At 38.9% G+C, this 14,767-nt stretch overlaps 1 protein-coding gene across 2 annotated transcripts; it reads right to left on the bottom strand.

Moving 5' to 3' along the window:
• Positions 1-8,142: 8,142 nt before the first annotated feature.
• Positions 8,143-10,136, bottom strand: LOC109065396 (zona pellucida sperm-binding protein 3-like). 2 transcript variants are annotated; one of them, XM_042777540.1, is made up of 8 exons: positions 9,523-10,135; positions 9,326-9,444; positions 9,157-9,260; positions 8,869-9,055; positions 8,641-8,758; positions 8,488-8,570; positions 8,307-8,398; positions 8,143-8,234 (listed from the first exon to the last, which is right to left on the bottom strand). In XM_042777540.1, exons 1-8 carry the CDS (start codon positions 10,072-10,074, stop codon positions 8,182-8,184), a joined length of 1,308 nt encoding a protein of 435 aa, XP_042633474.1. In that variant the 5' UTR covers positions 10,075-10,135; the 3' UTR covers positions 8,143-8,181. The 2 variants fall into 2 exon arrangements, 1 of the variants encoding a protein (XP_042633474.1); XR_006162740.1 differs by lacking the exon at positions 8,143-8,234 and having other exon boundaries at positions 8,666-8,758; positions 9,523-10,136.
• Positions 10,137-14,767: the final 4,631 nt, after the last annotated feature.

Here is a 14,767-nt window from a genome sequence, read left to right as displayed (position 1 = left end):
TTTATTTAGACAAGGTTCGTGAGAGGTGAGTAAGTGCAATCTTGGTGCGGGGTCTGTGGAGTTCGTGTCCGTGGAAGCCAGGTGAGTTCGTTACGTGTCGAGACGTCAAAGCCACACAATACGTGAATATCAATACTTGTCTCTTCTCTTTGCAGTGGGAGAACAATGGTCGAAGAATCACATGGCCACTCAGGAGATATCGAGGTACATAGGAGAATTCAGATCACGGATAGTGCCATGAGAGTTCTGGGGACAAGAGAACAAAGACACAGAGGTTAACTTCCCAAATGTGAGTATACGTTACGGCTGGTGTTTGCTGATAAGACGAGGTGAGTTGGAGACAAGATCGTGAGGTCGATTCCTTTTGGAGGCTTGACGGTGAACTGGTGTTTCTGTGAGTGTTTTATAGTGCCGGGGTAATGGAGATCAGGTGCTGGTGATTAGTACTCAGGGGAGTGTGAGCGTTGGGTCTGCCCGGTCCCTGACACTAACATGCTTGGTATCTATGAGCTACAAATGATGTTTCCTATTTTTTGATATACATTACATTTTGCTAACACTGTGACATATTAGTATTATAAGAATCTTGAAGATTATTCTCTTGAACACCCAATCAAGTTTCATATGCAAAACACCATGCTAGAGACAAAGGATCGTAAAATTTCCCACCAAAGGTACCATTCCTCATTGGCTCAATCAAATCCTGAGGGTGTTACCCCCCTCACACTTTAAAGATCAATATTCACCAGATCAGAGTGGTTATTTTAGATTCTGAGAAGATGAGGATGCTGAGCTAGAGTTTTCGAAGGACCTCTTAGTTTGTGCCAGGCTGCGGCCTTGTCTTTCCATTCACCAAAGATCCTCGGATCTCAGCTGATGTCTCTCTAGCTCTGCGCTCTTCTCTCATTACTTTCCATCTGGGAGAAACTCTCCCGACCACAGTGAGAATAACATCTTTAGGAGTCAATTGCTCTTCAAACCCGAAAGAACGTGATTGCTGTAGACCCCGTTCTAAAACTGCGCAGATGGTTTCACTTGGGGTGGTTAACTGACACATTTTCCATAACTGCATTCTCTGGTTTCTCTAACTGTTTTATTCATCCACTTCTACATCCCCATGTATGAATGATGTATGTTTTTTTCCCCCAACCTTTTTCGGACCCCCCCCCAAGTGTGTCTACTTTCACTCGCGCCCCCAAAGTACACCCCCCCACCCCTATTAGTGTATTCACACCGAATTTCTTTAACATTAACCCCATATACTCAAATATCCATTTATATCTAGACGTTACTTACTTAAGAGCAGTGAATAATTTTTCTTTTGTTCTTTTTGATTAACATTATTAACATAAGAAATGCATAGATCTCACGGATATGAGACGGCTTTGTTTGTGTACTTCAGTTGTGCGCTTGATGCACAAAATAAAACTTTCTTGAGGAAGCAGCACTGGCCCAATCGTTCAGACAGTTCTGGGAGGGCTAAGATGACACATAGTGCACATAGCCTAAAAGGGTTTTAGGACTCCCCCTGGTATAGTGTGCGTAATTATAATGAAACAAATATATAACCTGATAATAAATATATTACCTAATTCAATGTGATGGCTGAGCCTGTTTCTGATAGCGCAATGCTAATGCGTGGCTGGATTCCCGACACGGCTAACCATAAATCATCTTACACTGTCAAAGATTACATTTAGTCAAACCGCATTATTGCAGGACCTTATGTTAGAGATCATATGGCATCTAAAGACTTTGACAAAACTACTTAATTTTGTAAAAAATTGTCGATAATGTCAACGATTTTCAGTCCTATGTAGGAAAACATACACTCTAAATACATTGGGATAAAAATAACCCAGTTTGGGTTTTTTTTTTACCCTAGGGCTGGGTAAGTAAAGCACAGAACCCATTTTGGGTTAATTTTACCCAGCAAATTGGGTTTCTTTATGCTTCTGGTTTCGCTACCGTTCGGACGTTCTAGCTTACTGCTCTGCGCTTTGCTTCTTATTTCTGTACTTTTCTCTGATTTTTCTAAGATTTTTACTTCAGCAGATCAGCACAGTGCACAAACAACAGATTTTTGGCACAAACACTAAAACTAAAAACTTTTTTGGACTGGAATAATAATACGAAAAGAAGACTTTGTCTCCCACTGCCAGCAGCTTACATTCCAGAGACGGGAAAACAACTGCCTACATTCAAACAGAAGAAAGAGAAAATGCCTCCTGTTGGATCTACTTGTTGCATGAACTGCTGCAAACTTCTACAAAGGATTGTGGTTGTTCTTGCTGGACTTCCAAAAACAGGCGGAAACACTCAGCAGACCATCGTCACGGACCCTCTCAGCATACAGCCGGTGAGTCCCATGAATCTTCTGAATCTCAACAGTTTATACCAAGTGTAGAGGAACAAGCCAAATCTGATCACCACACTAATTGATGGCACAAACAAGGAGCAAAACCCAAAGGAACACGAGACATCAGATTGTCATGAGTTTCTCGTATTGCTGACGTAACATCCTGTACCCCAGATTCGACTATGACAAGGCTTGTGAATACTGGTATTCTACCACCCCCTATACATCTTGAGAACAGATTTGAAGCATTAATGAATGCGGGTGAGGAATCCCCAAATGTGATTATACATGGATCGGATCGGCCAGCAGCTAACACCGCTACTAACAGGCGCTCAAGGTCGAACAGACAGCGACATTCAGCTCAGAGCGCAGCCGAGCCCAGGACTCTGATAGTGGGTGACTCTATTATCAGAAACATTAGTAGCAGAAATACAACAACATGCTACCTTCCTCAAGCAATGGTCTCTGATGTGAACAAGTAATTCAGAACATTCTGATGAAGCACAAGACTGCAAATCGAATCATCATCCATGTGGGGAAGAATGATATTCGGAAAGAGCAGTCAGAACTCCTTAAGAAGGACTTCAGTGAACTCTTTGAAACACTTCAAAGACTCAAAGTTCAGTCGTTCATCAGTGGACCACTCCCAGCAAGGGGAACAAATATGTTTTTACGGTTGCCTGGGCTGAACACATGGCTACAAAGATCTTGCAATATAAAAGGAGTAAATTTCATCGACAACTTCAATCTTTTCTGCGGCCATAGACAACTGTTTAAACCGGATGACCTCCACCCAAACAAACTTGGTGCTAGAGTGCTTAAGGACAATATCTACTTCTCCCTCCACCATCCTTCAGCAGAGTTTGTCAATCCATTCAGCACACACACACCAGGTCCGAGTCATCATGTGGTTGACATATCCCACAAGGACACTGATAACACCATGCAGCCACAACAAGCACTGCTGATGGACACTATCCCGCCTGAGCCCTGCCCACAGAGCTCCTCACAGACAGACTGTGATGTATCAAAACAGCTACAAGACTCAGCAGCCAAGGACGACTTTCTGGAAAACAGCAAGGGAAGCCAGGACAACATATCACAGTCACCGGAAACACCAGAGACACAGCCCCGCTCACCAGACACATTATCCCTCTCTCCAGCATCTCCACTTCACGGAAAATGGAGGAATTGGTGTATGATGGGACTAAACTCACTCAGTCATTCGCTGCAAGCCCGCAGATATCAACAAAAAAAACGACGGGCCCCCCAACCACCAAAGCCTGTGCGCCCTGCTCCTGTGAGAGCACTCCGACCGCTGCCACAACACCAGGGCCCAAACCCTCCATCTGCTGTAGGTGAACCAAAAACAACTGATAGCAGCTCTCAGTGATATGTGTCGGGTCCCCGCTATAATAGCAGCAACATTCACAAATGTTTACTGAATAAGCAGGAACCCAGTGTGCCTGTAGCTTTCTCTATTTCAGTTTTATCACGTAATAGAAAGTCCAAGGCCTTTTCAAGCTGAAGGGCAAACTCATCTAATCTGCGGCCTATTATGCATCAAACTAAGATTAATGTAAAGACACAAAGCTCTGCCATCAAATTAAATATTTATATAAGCATTTTTAAACATTCGCTTACTAAAAAATAAATAATTTCTAATCAATGACTTTATAACCACAAACAATCTGGATTTTATGTTTCTAAACGAAACATGGCTAGAAGACAGCTGCAGTGCAACAGTCCTCAATGAAGCAGCCCCTCCTAACTTTACTTTCATGAGTGTCTGTAGTAATTTTATTTGAGGTGGAGATGTAGCTGCTCTATTTAAAGATGTCTAACATTGCATGCAAGTGTCATTTGGTCAGTACTTGTCTTTTGAATATCTATGAATTGTGCTAAAAGGTGCTCCACGCATTCTGTTTATCATTATTTACAGGCCTCCAAAATACTCTCTAGCCTTTGTTGAAGAGGTCACAGAAATGTTATCAATGATTTCCTCAGAGTTTGACTGTTTTGCTATTGCAGGGGATTTTAATATTCACATAGATAATGCAGAAAACAAAACTACAAAATAAATGATAACGGTTCTAAACACTTTTGACCTGATTCAGCATGTGCATGGACCCACACACAAAGGTGGACACACTCTAGATTTAATCATCAGTAGGGGTCTAAACATTTCATCCATTGTTATTAAGGACGTAGCCCTATATGATCACTTCTGTATTTTCTTTGATATATTGATCTCTGCTACCACTGAATCTAGATCTGTCTCTGTCAGAAGGAGATGCATAAACGAGAACACTAGTGTGCTGTTTATGGAAGCTATATCTTTAACACCAAGCATTTCTGCAGACTCTGTTGATATTCTCCTTGATTCCTTTTACTCAAAAGAATGTTATTTATGATATTGCTCCAATAATAGTCAGTAAGAAAACAAACAGACAGAAATCAGTTTGGAGAAGATCAACAGCAGCATTCATGCTTTTAATGTGAAACTAGCCACAGCTAGACAGAATTTCCTCTCAAACCTTATAAACAGTAACTTAAACAACACTCGTACTCTTTTTTGCCACTGTTGAGAGACTGACAAACCCTCCAAAGTCAGATTCCCAGTGAAATGCTCTCAAACAGCAAATACAATGAGTTTGCTTCCTTCTTTTCTGAGAAGATCATCAATATCAGGAAGGAGATTAGCACATCCTCAAGTAATGCAGAGGTCAGACAGATTTGGCCACAATATAAAAAAGATACTATGTCTATTTTTGAAGCAATTGATAGCAAAATTTTGGAAGAAATAGTGCAGCACCTAAAATCGTCAACCTGCTATCTTGACACACTTTCCACATCTTTTTTCAAAAGTGTGCTTAACTGTTTAGAAGCAGACCTCTTAGAAGTGGTGAATGCCTCACTTCTTTCTGGGACATTTCCAAACTCCCTGAAAACTGCAGTTGTTAAGCAGTTAACTCCTGGAAAAGAGCAATATTGATAACACCATTTTGAGCAATTATAGACCAATATCTAATCTTCCTTTTATAGGCAAAATTATAGAAAAGGTAGTCCTTAATCAGCTGAACAAATACTTAAACTCAAATGGATACCTGGACAATTTTTAATCTGGTTTCCGACCGCATCACAGCACAGAGACAGCACTCATTAAGATAAATGATATTCGCTTAAATTCTGACCATGGCAAAATATCAGTGCTGCGTTTGACACTGTCGATCATATATGATACTACTAGAGAGACTGGAAAACTGGGTCTGACTTTCTGGGATGTTACTCAAATGGTTCAGGTCATACTTAGAAGGGAGAGGGTATTATGTGAGTCTAGGAGAGCATAAGTCTAAGTGGACGTCCATGACATGCGGAGTCCCACAAGGCTTAATTCTTGCACCGCTTTTGTTTATCCTGTATATGCTCCCACTAAGTCAAATAATGAGAAAGAACCAAATTGCCTATCACAGCTATGCTGATGATAAACAGATTTACCTAGCCTTATCGCCAAATGACTACAGCCCCACTGACTCCCTCTGCAAATGTATTGATGAAATTAATAGTTGGATGTGCCAGAACTTTCTTCAGTTAAACAAGGAAAAAACTGAAGTCATTGCGTTTGGAAACAAAGATGAAGTTTTCAAGGTGAATGCATACCTTGACTCTAGGGGTCAAACAACTAAAGATCAAGTCAGGAATCTTGGTGTGATTCTGGAGACAGACCTTAGTTTCAGTAATAATGTTTTTGAGGTAGATAAATCAGCATACTATCATCTTAAAAACATTGCAATAATTAGATGTTTTGTTTCCAGTCAAGACTTGGAGAAACATGTTCATGCCTTTATCACCAGCAGGGTGGACTATTGTAATGGTCTCCTCACTGGCCTTCACAAGAAGACCATTAGACAGCTGCAGCTCATCCAGAACGCTGCTGCCAGGATTCTGACTAGAACCAGAACATCTGAGCATATCACACCAGTTCTCAGGTCTTTACACTGGCTTCCAGTTACATTTAGGATTGATTTTAAAGTACTTTTACTTGTTTATAAATCACTCAATGATCTAGGACCAAAATATATTGCAGATATGTTCACTGAATATTAACCTAACAGACCACTCAGATCATTAGGATCGAGTCATTTAGAAATACCAAGCGTTCACACAAAACAAGGGGAGTCCGCCTTTAGTTACTATGCCGCCCGCAGTTGGAATCAGCTTCCAGAAGGGATCAGATGTGCTAAAACATTAGTCACATTTAAATCTAGACTCAAAACTCATCTGTTTAGATGTGCATTTATCGAACTGATTGCACTCTATCTTACGTATTCACTGTATTTTATGTAAAATCATTTTCTATTTTAACCGTTTTTAATTCATTTTAAATAAGTCTATTTTTAAATAACTTTCAAAGTTTTAAAATTGCTCTTTTTGTTTTTTAATTATTTTTCTTCATGATTATTTTACTTTCTTTTATGTAAAGCACTTTGAATTACCATTGTGTACGAAATGTGCTATATAAATAAACTTGCCTTGCCTTTCTTTAACCCAGCTAACGGGTTTATTAATTTACTATAATACTATCTTATTTTTTACTAAGTACATTAATTGTTTACAGATTAACTTAAATCTTCTCAAATGCTATAAAATACTCCTGGTTTGCACAATAACTTCCTTTGGGTCATTAACAGCATTGTGTATCATTTTTAAATACGTAGGCTATGCATATTAAAACAGAAGTAAAAAAACTAATATATATATATATATATATATATATATACACACACACACACAAGTAATTCACATGTAATCAACCAGTGCCTGTTATTCGGTTTCCACAGTAACCACGCTGGTTCTCGTGCCCGAGCTGGAATCGCTAATGGCTAAGACTGTTGCCCTGTGTTTCACTCTTAGCCAAAATATACTGTGATTGCCTCCACAACCGGCCCATAAACAAACCTTAAACAGCTCTGAGGACAAATTTTAACATCCAAAGTATTTACATTCTGTATTTTTATAATTTTTTTGCAAAGCATCAGGCTTTTCCATCACACAAAGAGACTGAGGCAACGCTCATATATGGTGATTCACACCCCACACCTGGATGTTGCTCTGCATAAAATTGAATGAGATACAGAACAGCAACAATTTCACACAAAATACACAAACCTATATTTTACAGAGAGACTGAGAATTCATTTGTTTTGTGATGATGATTTCTTTAATGGGGAGGATAAATGCGGTTGATGTATATAAATCGATGGGTTGGTTATGTCTGAGGGGGTGTCTATACAATAAACTACCCAAAAACTTTAGCACGTATTTGCTAAATTACATGTTGCAGGAACTATGAAAACATCCACTGAAAGTTGGGTTGAATGCACATAATCATGCATGGCACAATGTTTGCATAAATTTACCTCATTGCACAACCTATTGAAGGCACAGTCTTTAACTGTTGCAGTGGGTCAATTGTGATTTTTTTTTTTTTCTTCAAATCAATGGTGAGGTAGGAACATCCATAGCACTGTTGAAAGGCTTTACCAGGTAGCTCTGACTTGGCTCTGGTTATAAAAATGTATATAGAGCCTTTTCCCCTCCCACCCCAGTGGCACTTCAGCACATACTCATTTTTAAGATTAATAATTACTTCCACAAATTGCATATTTAGGGTTAATATCAAACTTGTAGCTACTGTAAAACTCAGGTGGCATTGGGGCAAATTGCCTTGAATTCAGAGATTTGAAAAAAAAAAAAAAAAAAAACCCACACACACAACACAGTTGCTAATAAACATTTAATGGCACTTTATTCACAATACATTAGTGAGTAATCACAATGGGGCCAATGGTTGCTTTCCCTTCTGATACCATGCCTGAAAACAAGTGCCAAGGTGAAGTACTAATTATATTATATCATATTATATATAAATCCACACACAGACTACCTGAATCAGATGGTACTGGTCCCTTCCTGCCGAGACCACACGTGGAGTCACAGCACATGCACACCTGGTCATTGTCATCTACAGAAGTCCATCTATAGAAGGCAAAACAACTAGTTACCCATTTTAAACACCTCATGATACTAGACAAATTAAAATGGGGCAAGATAAAACAAATTAATACCCATCTGAGAAGGAGCAAGCCTTGTTCTCTGGAGATGTGGGGGTTGAGGCCATGACAGCCTTTAGGTCACAGGTGACGTACACCTACAGAATGACACATGATCAGTAAAATCCTCACTGAACTCCAACAGAACTACAGCCCAAATTACAATACCAATCCACGATCATCTTGCAGGAACCTGAAAGCCTCTAACTGAAACTGCAGCTTGTCACTCTGAACACGACGCATGAAATTGGAAGTGGAGCCCGTAAGCTTTGCATCGACCAGGCACCTGAAGAGAAAGCGGGGAGAGAGAAAAAAAAAAAAAAAACACCCCAACACAAACAGAACACTTTAGGCTCCATTTGCAAAAGGGAGTTTGAGGAGCAGTTCTTTACTAACCCATGGTTTTCAATAAAGGAATATCTTGGAGAGGTGGTGGTGGTGTTCACATCAGGGGCTGCAGTAGCCACACAACCATCCACAAAGATACGCAGAGGAACATGGTTGTACTGCTTCACAGAAGCTTCAAGCTTCAGGAATTGCCCTAGGAAGTACTGATTGGACGGCCTCTCAAACATCCAGTCATCTGAAAAGAAAGTCATATTGGCAACACTACCTAGTCACTCATTTAAAAAAAAAAAAAAAAAACACCCCACACACACCACACATACTACAAACACATATTACCAGTCATGAGCCTCAAGGAGAACACCAGGACTTCCTCTGCAACTTTAGTTGCAGCAAAAGGAACCCAAGCGGGCAACAAGATATTGCTGCTTACATTATGCAACCTATTGGGAGAAGTAAGAGATTACCCATCGGTTGGTCAAACTCCTTAGACAAAGTAGTTTACTACCTTGAATAATGGCACTCAATTCCAACAGCCGCTACATTAGCCCTTACAATGGGAGTTCCTACTAAAACCGCAGGAGTATAGAGGAGGTTGAATGTGTACACAAGCTCATTATCATTCATCTGAAAGCAGTACAGGTGGTGAAATGGACACACCTAGCGTTTACACAAATTTATCAGTCGACATACGCAGCCACTCACCACCAGAGAGCTGCCACATGTCTGGAGCGCATACTCAAATATAAGAACTTGAGCTTCTGAATCCTCCCCTACAGCTGCACAGCCTCCTAAAGTGAGAAATGAAGGATTCACCAGCTGACCAGTTCCAAAGAAGTCCTTCTTAACCTCCACATGCACAAAGTTATCCCCACATTGTGCTGCAACACTTTGAAGAGCTATAGGTACGCAAAGCTCAAAAGGCACATCTGGCTGTTGGGGTTCTTCTGGTATTATTGGAAAATGCCAGGTCAAAGGTGTCATAGGAGCCTGCATTAGCTGTTTGGACTGACTACTTTCAGGTTCTTTAAGCTTCCGTGCATCTGACCCAGCAGGACTCTTTGCAGGTCTTGGAGGCCTAAACATTGTTGATGCCTGTGTATCTTGAACAGATTGCTGAGGAGCTAAAACTGGTGACTGTTGCTGTTGGAATCTTAGTGGATCCTGGCCTTGTTTAGATCTTGGCCACTGTGCCAAACTCAAGTCAACTACCATAAGCAACAACAATCCAACACAACGAAAAACCACCAATCTCATTGTTTAAAACAGGAAAAAGAAAAAAAAAAAAAAAAAAAAAACATGAACCCTTCAGAATAACTACTGGCCTTCTCTGATGCCTTTTTCAAGAGCAGAAATGTAAAATAGCCCCGCCCCCTTTCGACAAGCTTAATGATTTCCTAGACCTGTTTCATTAAAGGTTTTGGACACCCCAAATGAGTTCAACCTAGAGCCAGGTGGCTCACTTGTTTTGCTTCTGGATCAAACTGTCTATTGGACATCAAACAGTGAAACAAGAAATTACCTAAATAGTTTATTTTACAAAAGTAAACAAACATTTTCTGTAATTCAGACTTTGATAAATATAACCATAAAAGCATTGTCCAGCAATATGCAAAATAAGTTTTGGCTTCTAAATGTTTCTAGAATAGTGAGTTTCATGGTCTTGGCAGCCAGTATTTCATTGCACAAAAAGCCTTGTGTTTGGTACCAAGCAGCCTTGCATCCCAGTCCTCGTAAGCTTCACTCTAAAAATATTTGAAGTGCTGAATGTTGAAATGAGTATTGCAGAGCAGTGGTTCTCAAACCTCTCCATGAAGTATCTCCATCACTGCATATTCTGCATGTCTCCCTATATCTGACACACCCACTTCAGTACTTACAGTCTCCATAATGAGTTGATGAGTTAAATCAGGTTTGTTAGATGAGGGAGACATACATAGGATAGGCTACTATTTTTTAAATAAAGTAAAATGTCATGCAAGGTTGCAGCTTGAATGTTGAAAATCTAATTTATTTAGTTCATGTTACATGGTAGGACAAAAATATGAAAGTTGTGATGAAGTGGAAGTAGTGACAGGTCTTGTATTTGGGTATCTGAATTAAACTGATTATCATCAAAGAAACAAAATTTAGAGGGGGGTCATTAGTTGTCGAATGGCAGATCCAAATGTGAGTTTGCAGTCTACTGTAAGAATAAGCTAAGATAACGGTCATCTCATTGGAAGATATATTTAATTGGAAGTTATATTTGAATAAGTGCTGTCAAAATTAACACATTAACACATGCATTTATTTTTATTAATTATTTATTTATTTATTTATTTTTCAGTTTAACATGTTAAAAATATTTAACGCAATTAACACTGGGGCGGAGCTAGGGTTGGCCACCCCACTCACTGCTACTTCTGTCTCTTTTTTTTCTTGACACAAATTTTGTTTATTTAGATGCAGAACGCCTTTATGAATACACCAAATAGGAGACTTTACAAGCACTCCAACTTCTCCTCAGTGCCAGGTGCTAGTCAAACGGGCATGGAAAAGATACAAGTGATGAGGTAGCTTTAGTAGAACAACAGTGAACTGCAGTCAGATGAGATGTTGTCAGGCCATGTCAGTAAAAATGAACTTTCCTGTTCTGTCAGCCGTTATACTGTACTCATAGCACATGCTTTTTAATTCCATGCACAAATGTGGCTGCACGCTCTGAAGCCTTTCATATTAAAGCACAAAAGATAAAGTATGCATCATATTTATGTCATCAGTTATCAAGTCATGAAGTTACTAAAAAGGCGATTAAAGCTGCCTTAAAAATGCATGCATGCATCAGAACAAGTCTCTGAAATGCAGTGGTTTTCAAAACTATCCTGGAGCACCCCAGCAGTGTCTCCTTCATCTAACCAGAGTTGGGTATAACATGTTACACAGTAATGTAACGCATAACATTTTAAATTTTATGTAATTTGATTACAGTTACTAAAGTCAATAAAATTACATTACGTTATAAATGTATTATCAAGAAAAAAAAAAGCCATTTAAAATCCCATTTTGCGCGGCAGCCTCAGTTAACCCCTGGGGTCGATGGAGGCGCCAGCATGATCACTTGCATTTTTTTTTTCTGATAACAGCGAAAATAATTTAAGATGCTCCACCATTTTTGATCATACATATAAGTGTAATGCATCATTTGAATCTGTGAAGTGTCTACTTTTATTTGTGTACACTCACAATATCATCGAAATATTGTGCTTTTGTAAAATAAAGAAAATATACAGGATACGCTTTCAGCTGTCTCAGTCTCCGCGAACTTCTTTCTGAAACGCGTCTCTAAAATAAACCAAAACTCAGCGAATACTAGCAGACATGAGAAACATATCTTTGGAAAGCTTGAAGTGTCTATGTTTAAATGAATTTATCTAAAACAAATGTTCTCTGATGAAGTAATCCGCATAAAACCAACGCGAGGTCCAGTCTTTCCCATCTGAGCTCATTATCTGTAACGTCATCACGCCCTTGCGCAGCACTATTCATATGCTGGAGTTTGGACATTTCCTTATTTTCTTTATATTTACTCCCTCTCTGCTTAATTTTTGAGTCCCATAAAGTTTCATATTATATTAATGACGATGATACTCAGCTCTATGTTCCTTTCAAAGCAGGTACTGATTCCGTGTCCTCTTGTTTAGAGGACATTAATTTCCTTCAACTAAATCAAACTAAATCAGAAAAAGACTGAAGTTATGTTGTTTGACCCTTCAAACTTTTCAAACTTAAAAATATTCTGCGCTTTAGTGATTTGGAGACCGTTATTCATGCATTTATCTCAACCAGGTTGGACTATTGTAGAGCTCTATACACTGGAATAAATCAGTCCTCGCTCTCGCGGTTGCAACTAGTACAGAACGGCACAGCTCGTTTTTTAAAAGGGACAAAAAAGAGAGAACATATACAGTAACACCTGCGTTACTTCATTAGTTACCTGTTAAATTCAGAGTTGATTTTAAGGTTTTAGTATTTGTATTTAAATCACTTTATGGTCTTGCCCCTACTTATAGTTCAGATCTTCTCCATTCCTACTCTACTGAGAAAACACTTAGATATTCCACCCAGATGTTATTAAATGTTCCAAAATCTCAACTTAAATCCAAAGGTGACAGGGCTTTCTTAGTTCTTGGTCCAAAGCTATGGAATTCCCTACCGTTGTCTATTAGACTATCCCCTACTCTATTCACATTTAAATCTTCTCTTAATTAGTTTATCTTTTATTTTTTTTTCTTTTGAATATGCTTTTTTTGATTTAATTTTTAATAATATATATATATATATATATATATATATATATATATATATATATAGTTTTAATTTTGTTTTATTTTTCATGTTGATGTCTTGTATTTGTCAGGGTTTTGCCCTGACACTGTCTTTTTGTTTCTTGTGTCTATGTCTTGTGTCAGCAAATGGCCTAATTGATCATTTTCTCAGCCATGTGCTGCTTTAGCCCCTCCTCCTTGTTTCCTTTTTACCACACCCTCTTGTTAGCCTTGTTGTTCTAATTGTGTTCACCTGTTCCTCGTGTTTTCCTCCCTATTTATAGTGTCCCTTGCCCTGTTGTCTTTGCTGGTTTGTGGTCTTTCTCAGCCCTTCTATCACTGTTTTTGTGGCTGTCTGTGGAAATAGCAGAGTATGTGTTTGTGTCTCCTACCTGGTTGGTCTTGTGCCCTTGTTTTGCCTAGTCCTTTGTAGTTCCATGTTCTTGACTTGCTCCTTGTTTTTAGCATTCTTGCCTTTTGCTTTTGTTTTAATACTTATTTTGTTCTATCCTGATCTTTAGGTTTGTTTGACTATTCTTTAAGTTGGTGTGTTGGTTAAATTGGTAATTTTTTTTTTTTTTTTTTTTTTTTTTTTTTTTTTGTGTGTTGTTTTATTTGGTAATTTGTTTTCCGGTGCAGCTTCATCCTGTCTTTTTGTGTTAGAGCACTGCTCTATGGTGCCCTGTGTGGATTTTCTCCATCAGCCTGGTCTTGCTGCCCCTCTGCTGTTATAGTATTCTGCCAGTTGATGTGTGAAGCTGCTCCAGTGGCATCCCTAGCTGTTTTGGTTTACTGCGTTACTGTTGTGGCATCCCTTGTGCACTTCAGTACCCTCTTGTATCACTCTGTTTTTGTCAAACCCTTGTTACTCACACTGCAACTGGGTCCTCCTTCTAGATCCCTGATAGTTTTAACTTTTAATTTGTTTGGTTTTTACTTTACTAGTACTTAAATTGTATTGCATGAGGATGTTCTTGTCTCGTATGTTGTGCAGCACTTCGAGGTGTGTGTGTGTGGTTTTTTTTTTTTTTTTTTTTTTTTTTTAAATTGGAAAAGGGCTATATCAATAAACTTAACCTTGACCTTTGTCTCTGAGTATAGGTGTGGGTTCAAATCCCACTTCTGACAATAATCTTTTATGGGCAGTTGTGGCCTAATTTTTAGAGTTGGAATAAAATAACCCACTACATGTGTAATAACCCTATAGAGCTTCTATAATATTTGATATATGTTCCAAAGCCTTTAAATGACCAAACATTTACCTATGGTTTACATAATGTGTGGTAAATTAGCTCAAAAGGGAAATGTATATAAATAATTACAATTATTTACCTCAGCTGCCAGTAGTAACTAGCAGAATTAATATTACAATCAACTAATCTGGGGTGCGTTTCCCGTACAACGATGTAACTCGCTGATTAACCACCATAGGACGATGCATTCTTGTGGAAACTAACTAGCTAGTCACAACTGTTTCCCGAACACCGTTGCATCTGTCATTTGAACCACATTAGTTCAACAAGATAGGGTCATTGTTAATGATGTCACTTTCACCGTTTGCCAAAGACGAGGACTGCAGGTAACGTAAACTTCACATTTATTAAGTAAACACAAACTCATATCAACAGAGGTATCTCCGTAAA

The sequence above is a fragment of the Cyprinus carpio genome, chromosome A20 (genome assembly GCF_018340385.1).
Source record: "Cyprinus carpio isolate SPL01 chromosome A20, ASM1834038v1, whole genome shotgun sequence".
NCBI lineage: Eukaryota > Metazoa > Chordata > Actinopteri > Cypriniformes > Cyprinidae > Cyprinus > Cyprinus carpio.
The sequence above is the reverse complement of the archived record's forward strand: the minus strand, read 5'-3'. Positions and strand labels throughout refer to the sequence as shown.

Excerpts from the sequence above, each read along its gene's own strand:
- LOC109065396 (XM_042777540.1), bottom strand. The coding sequence starts at position 10,074 with ATGAGATTGGTGGTTTTTCGTTGTGTTGGATTGTTGTTGCTTATGGTA. Across the intron at positions 8,571-8,640 it reads TGCAAGATGATCGTGGATTG|GTGTACGTCACCTGTGACCT; the intron begins GTATTGTAATTT and ends GTCATTCTGTAG. Across the intron at positions 8,399-8,487 it reads GCTTGCTCCTTCTCAGATGG|ATGGACTTCTGTAGATGACA; the intron begins GTATTAATTTGT and ends TGCCTTCTATAG.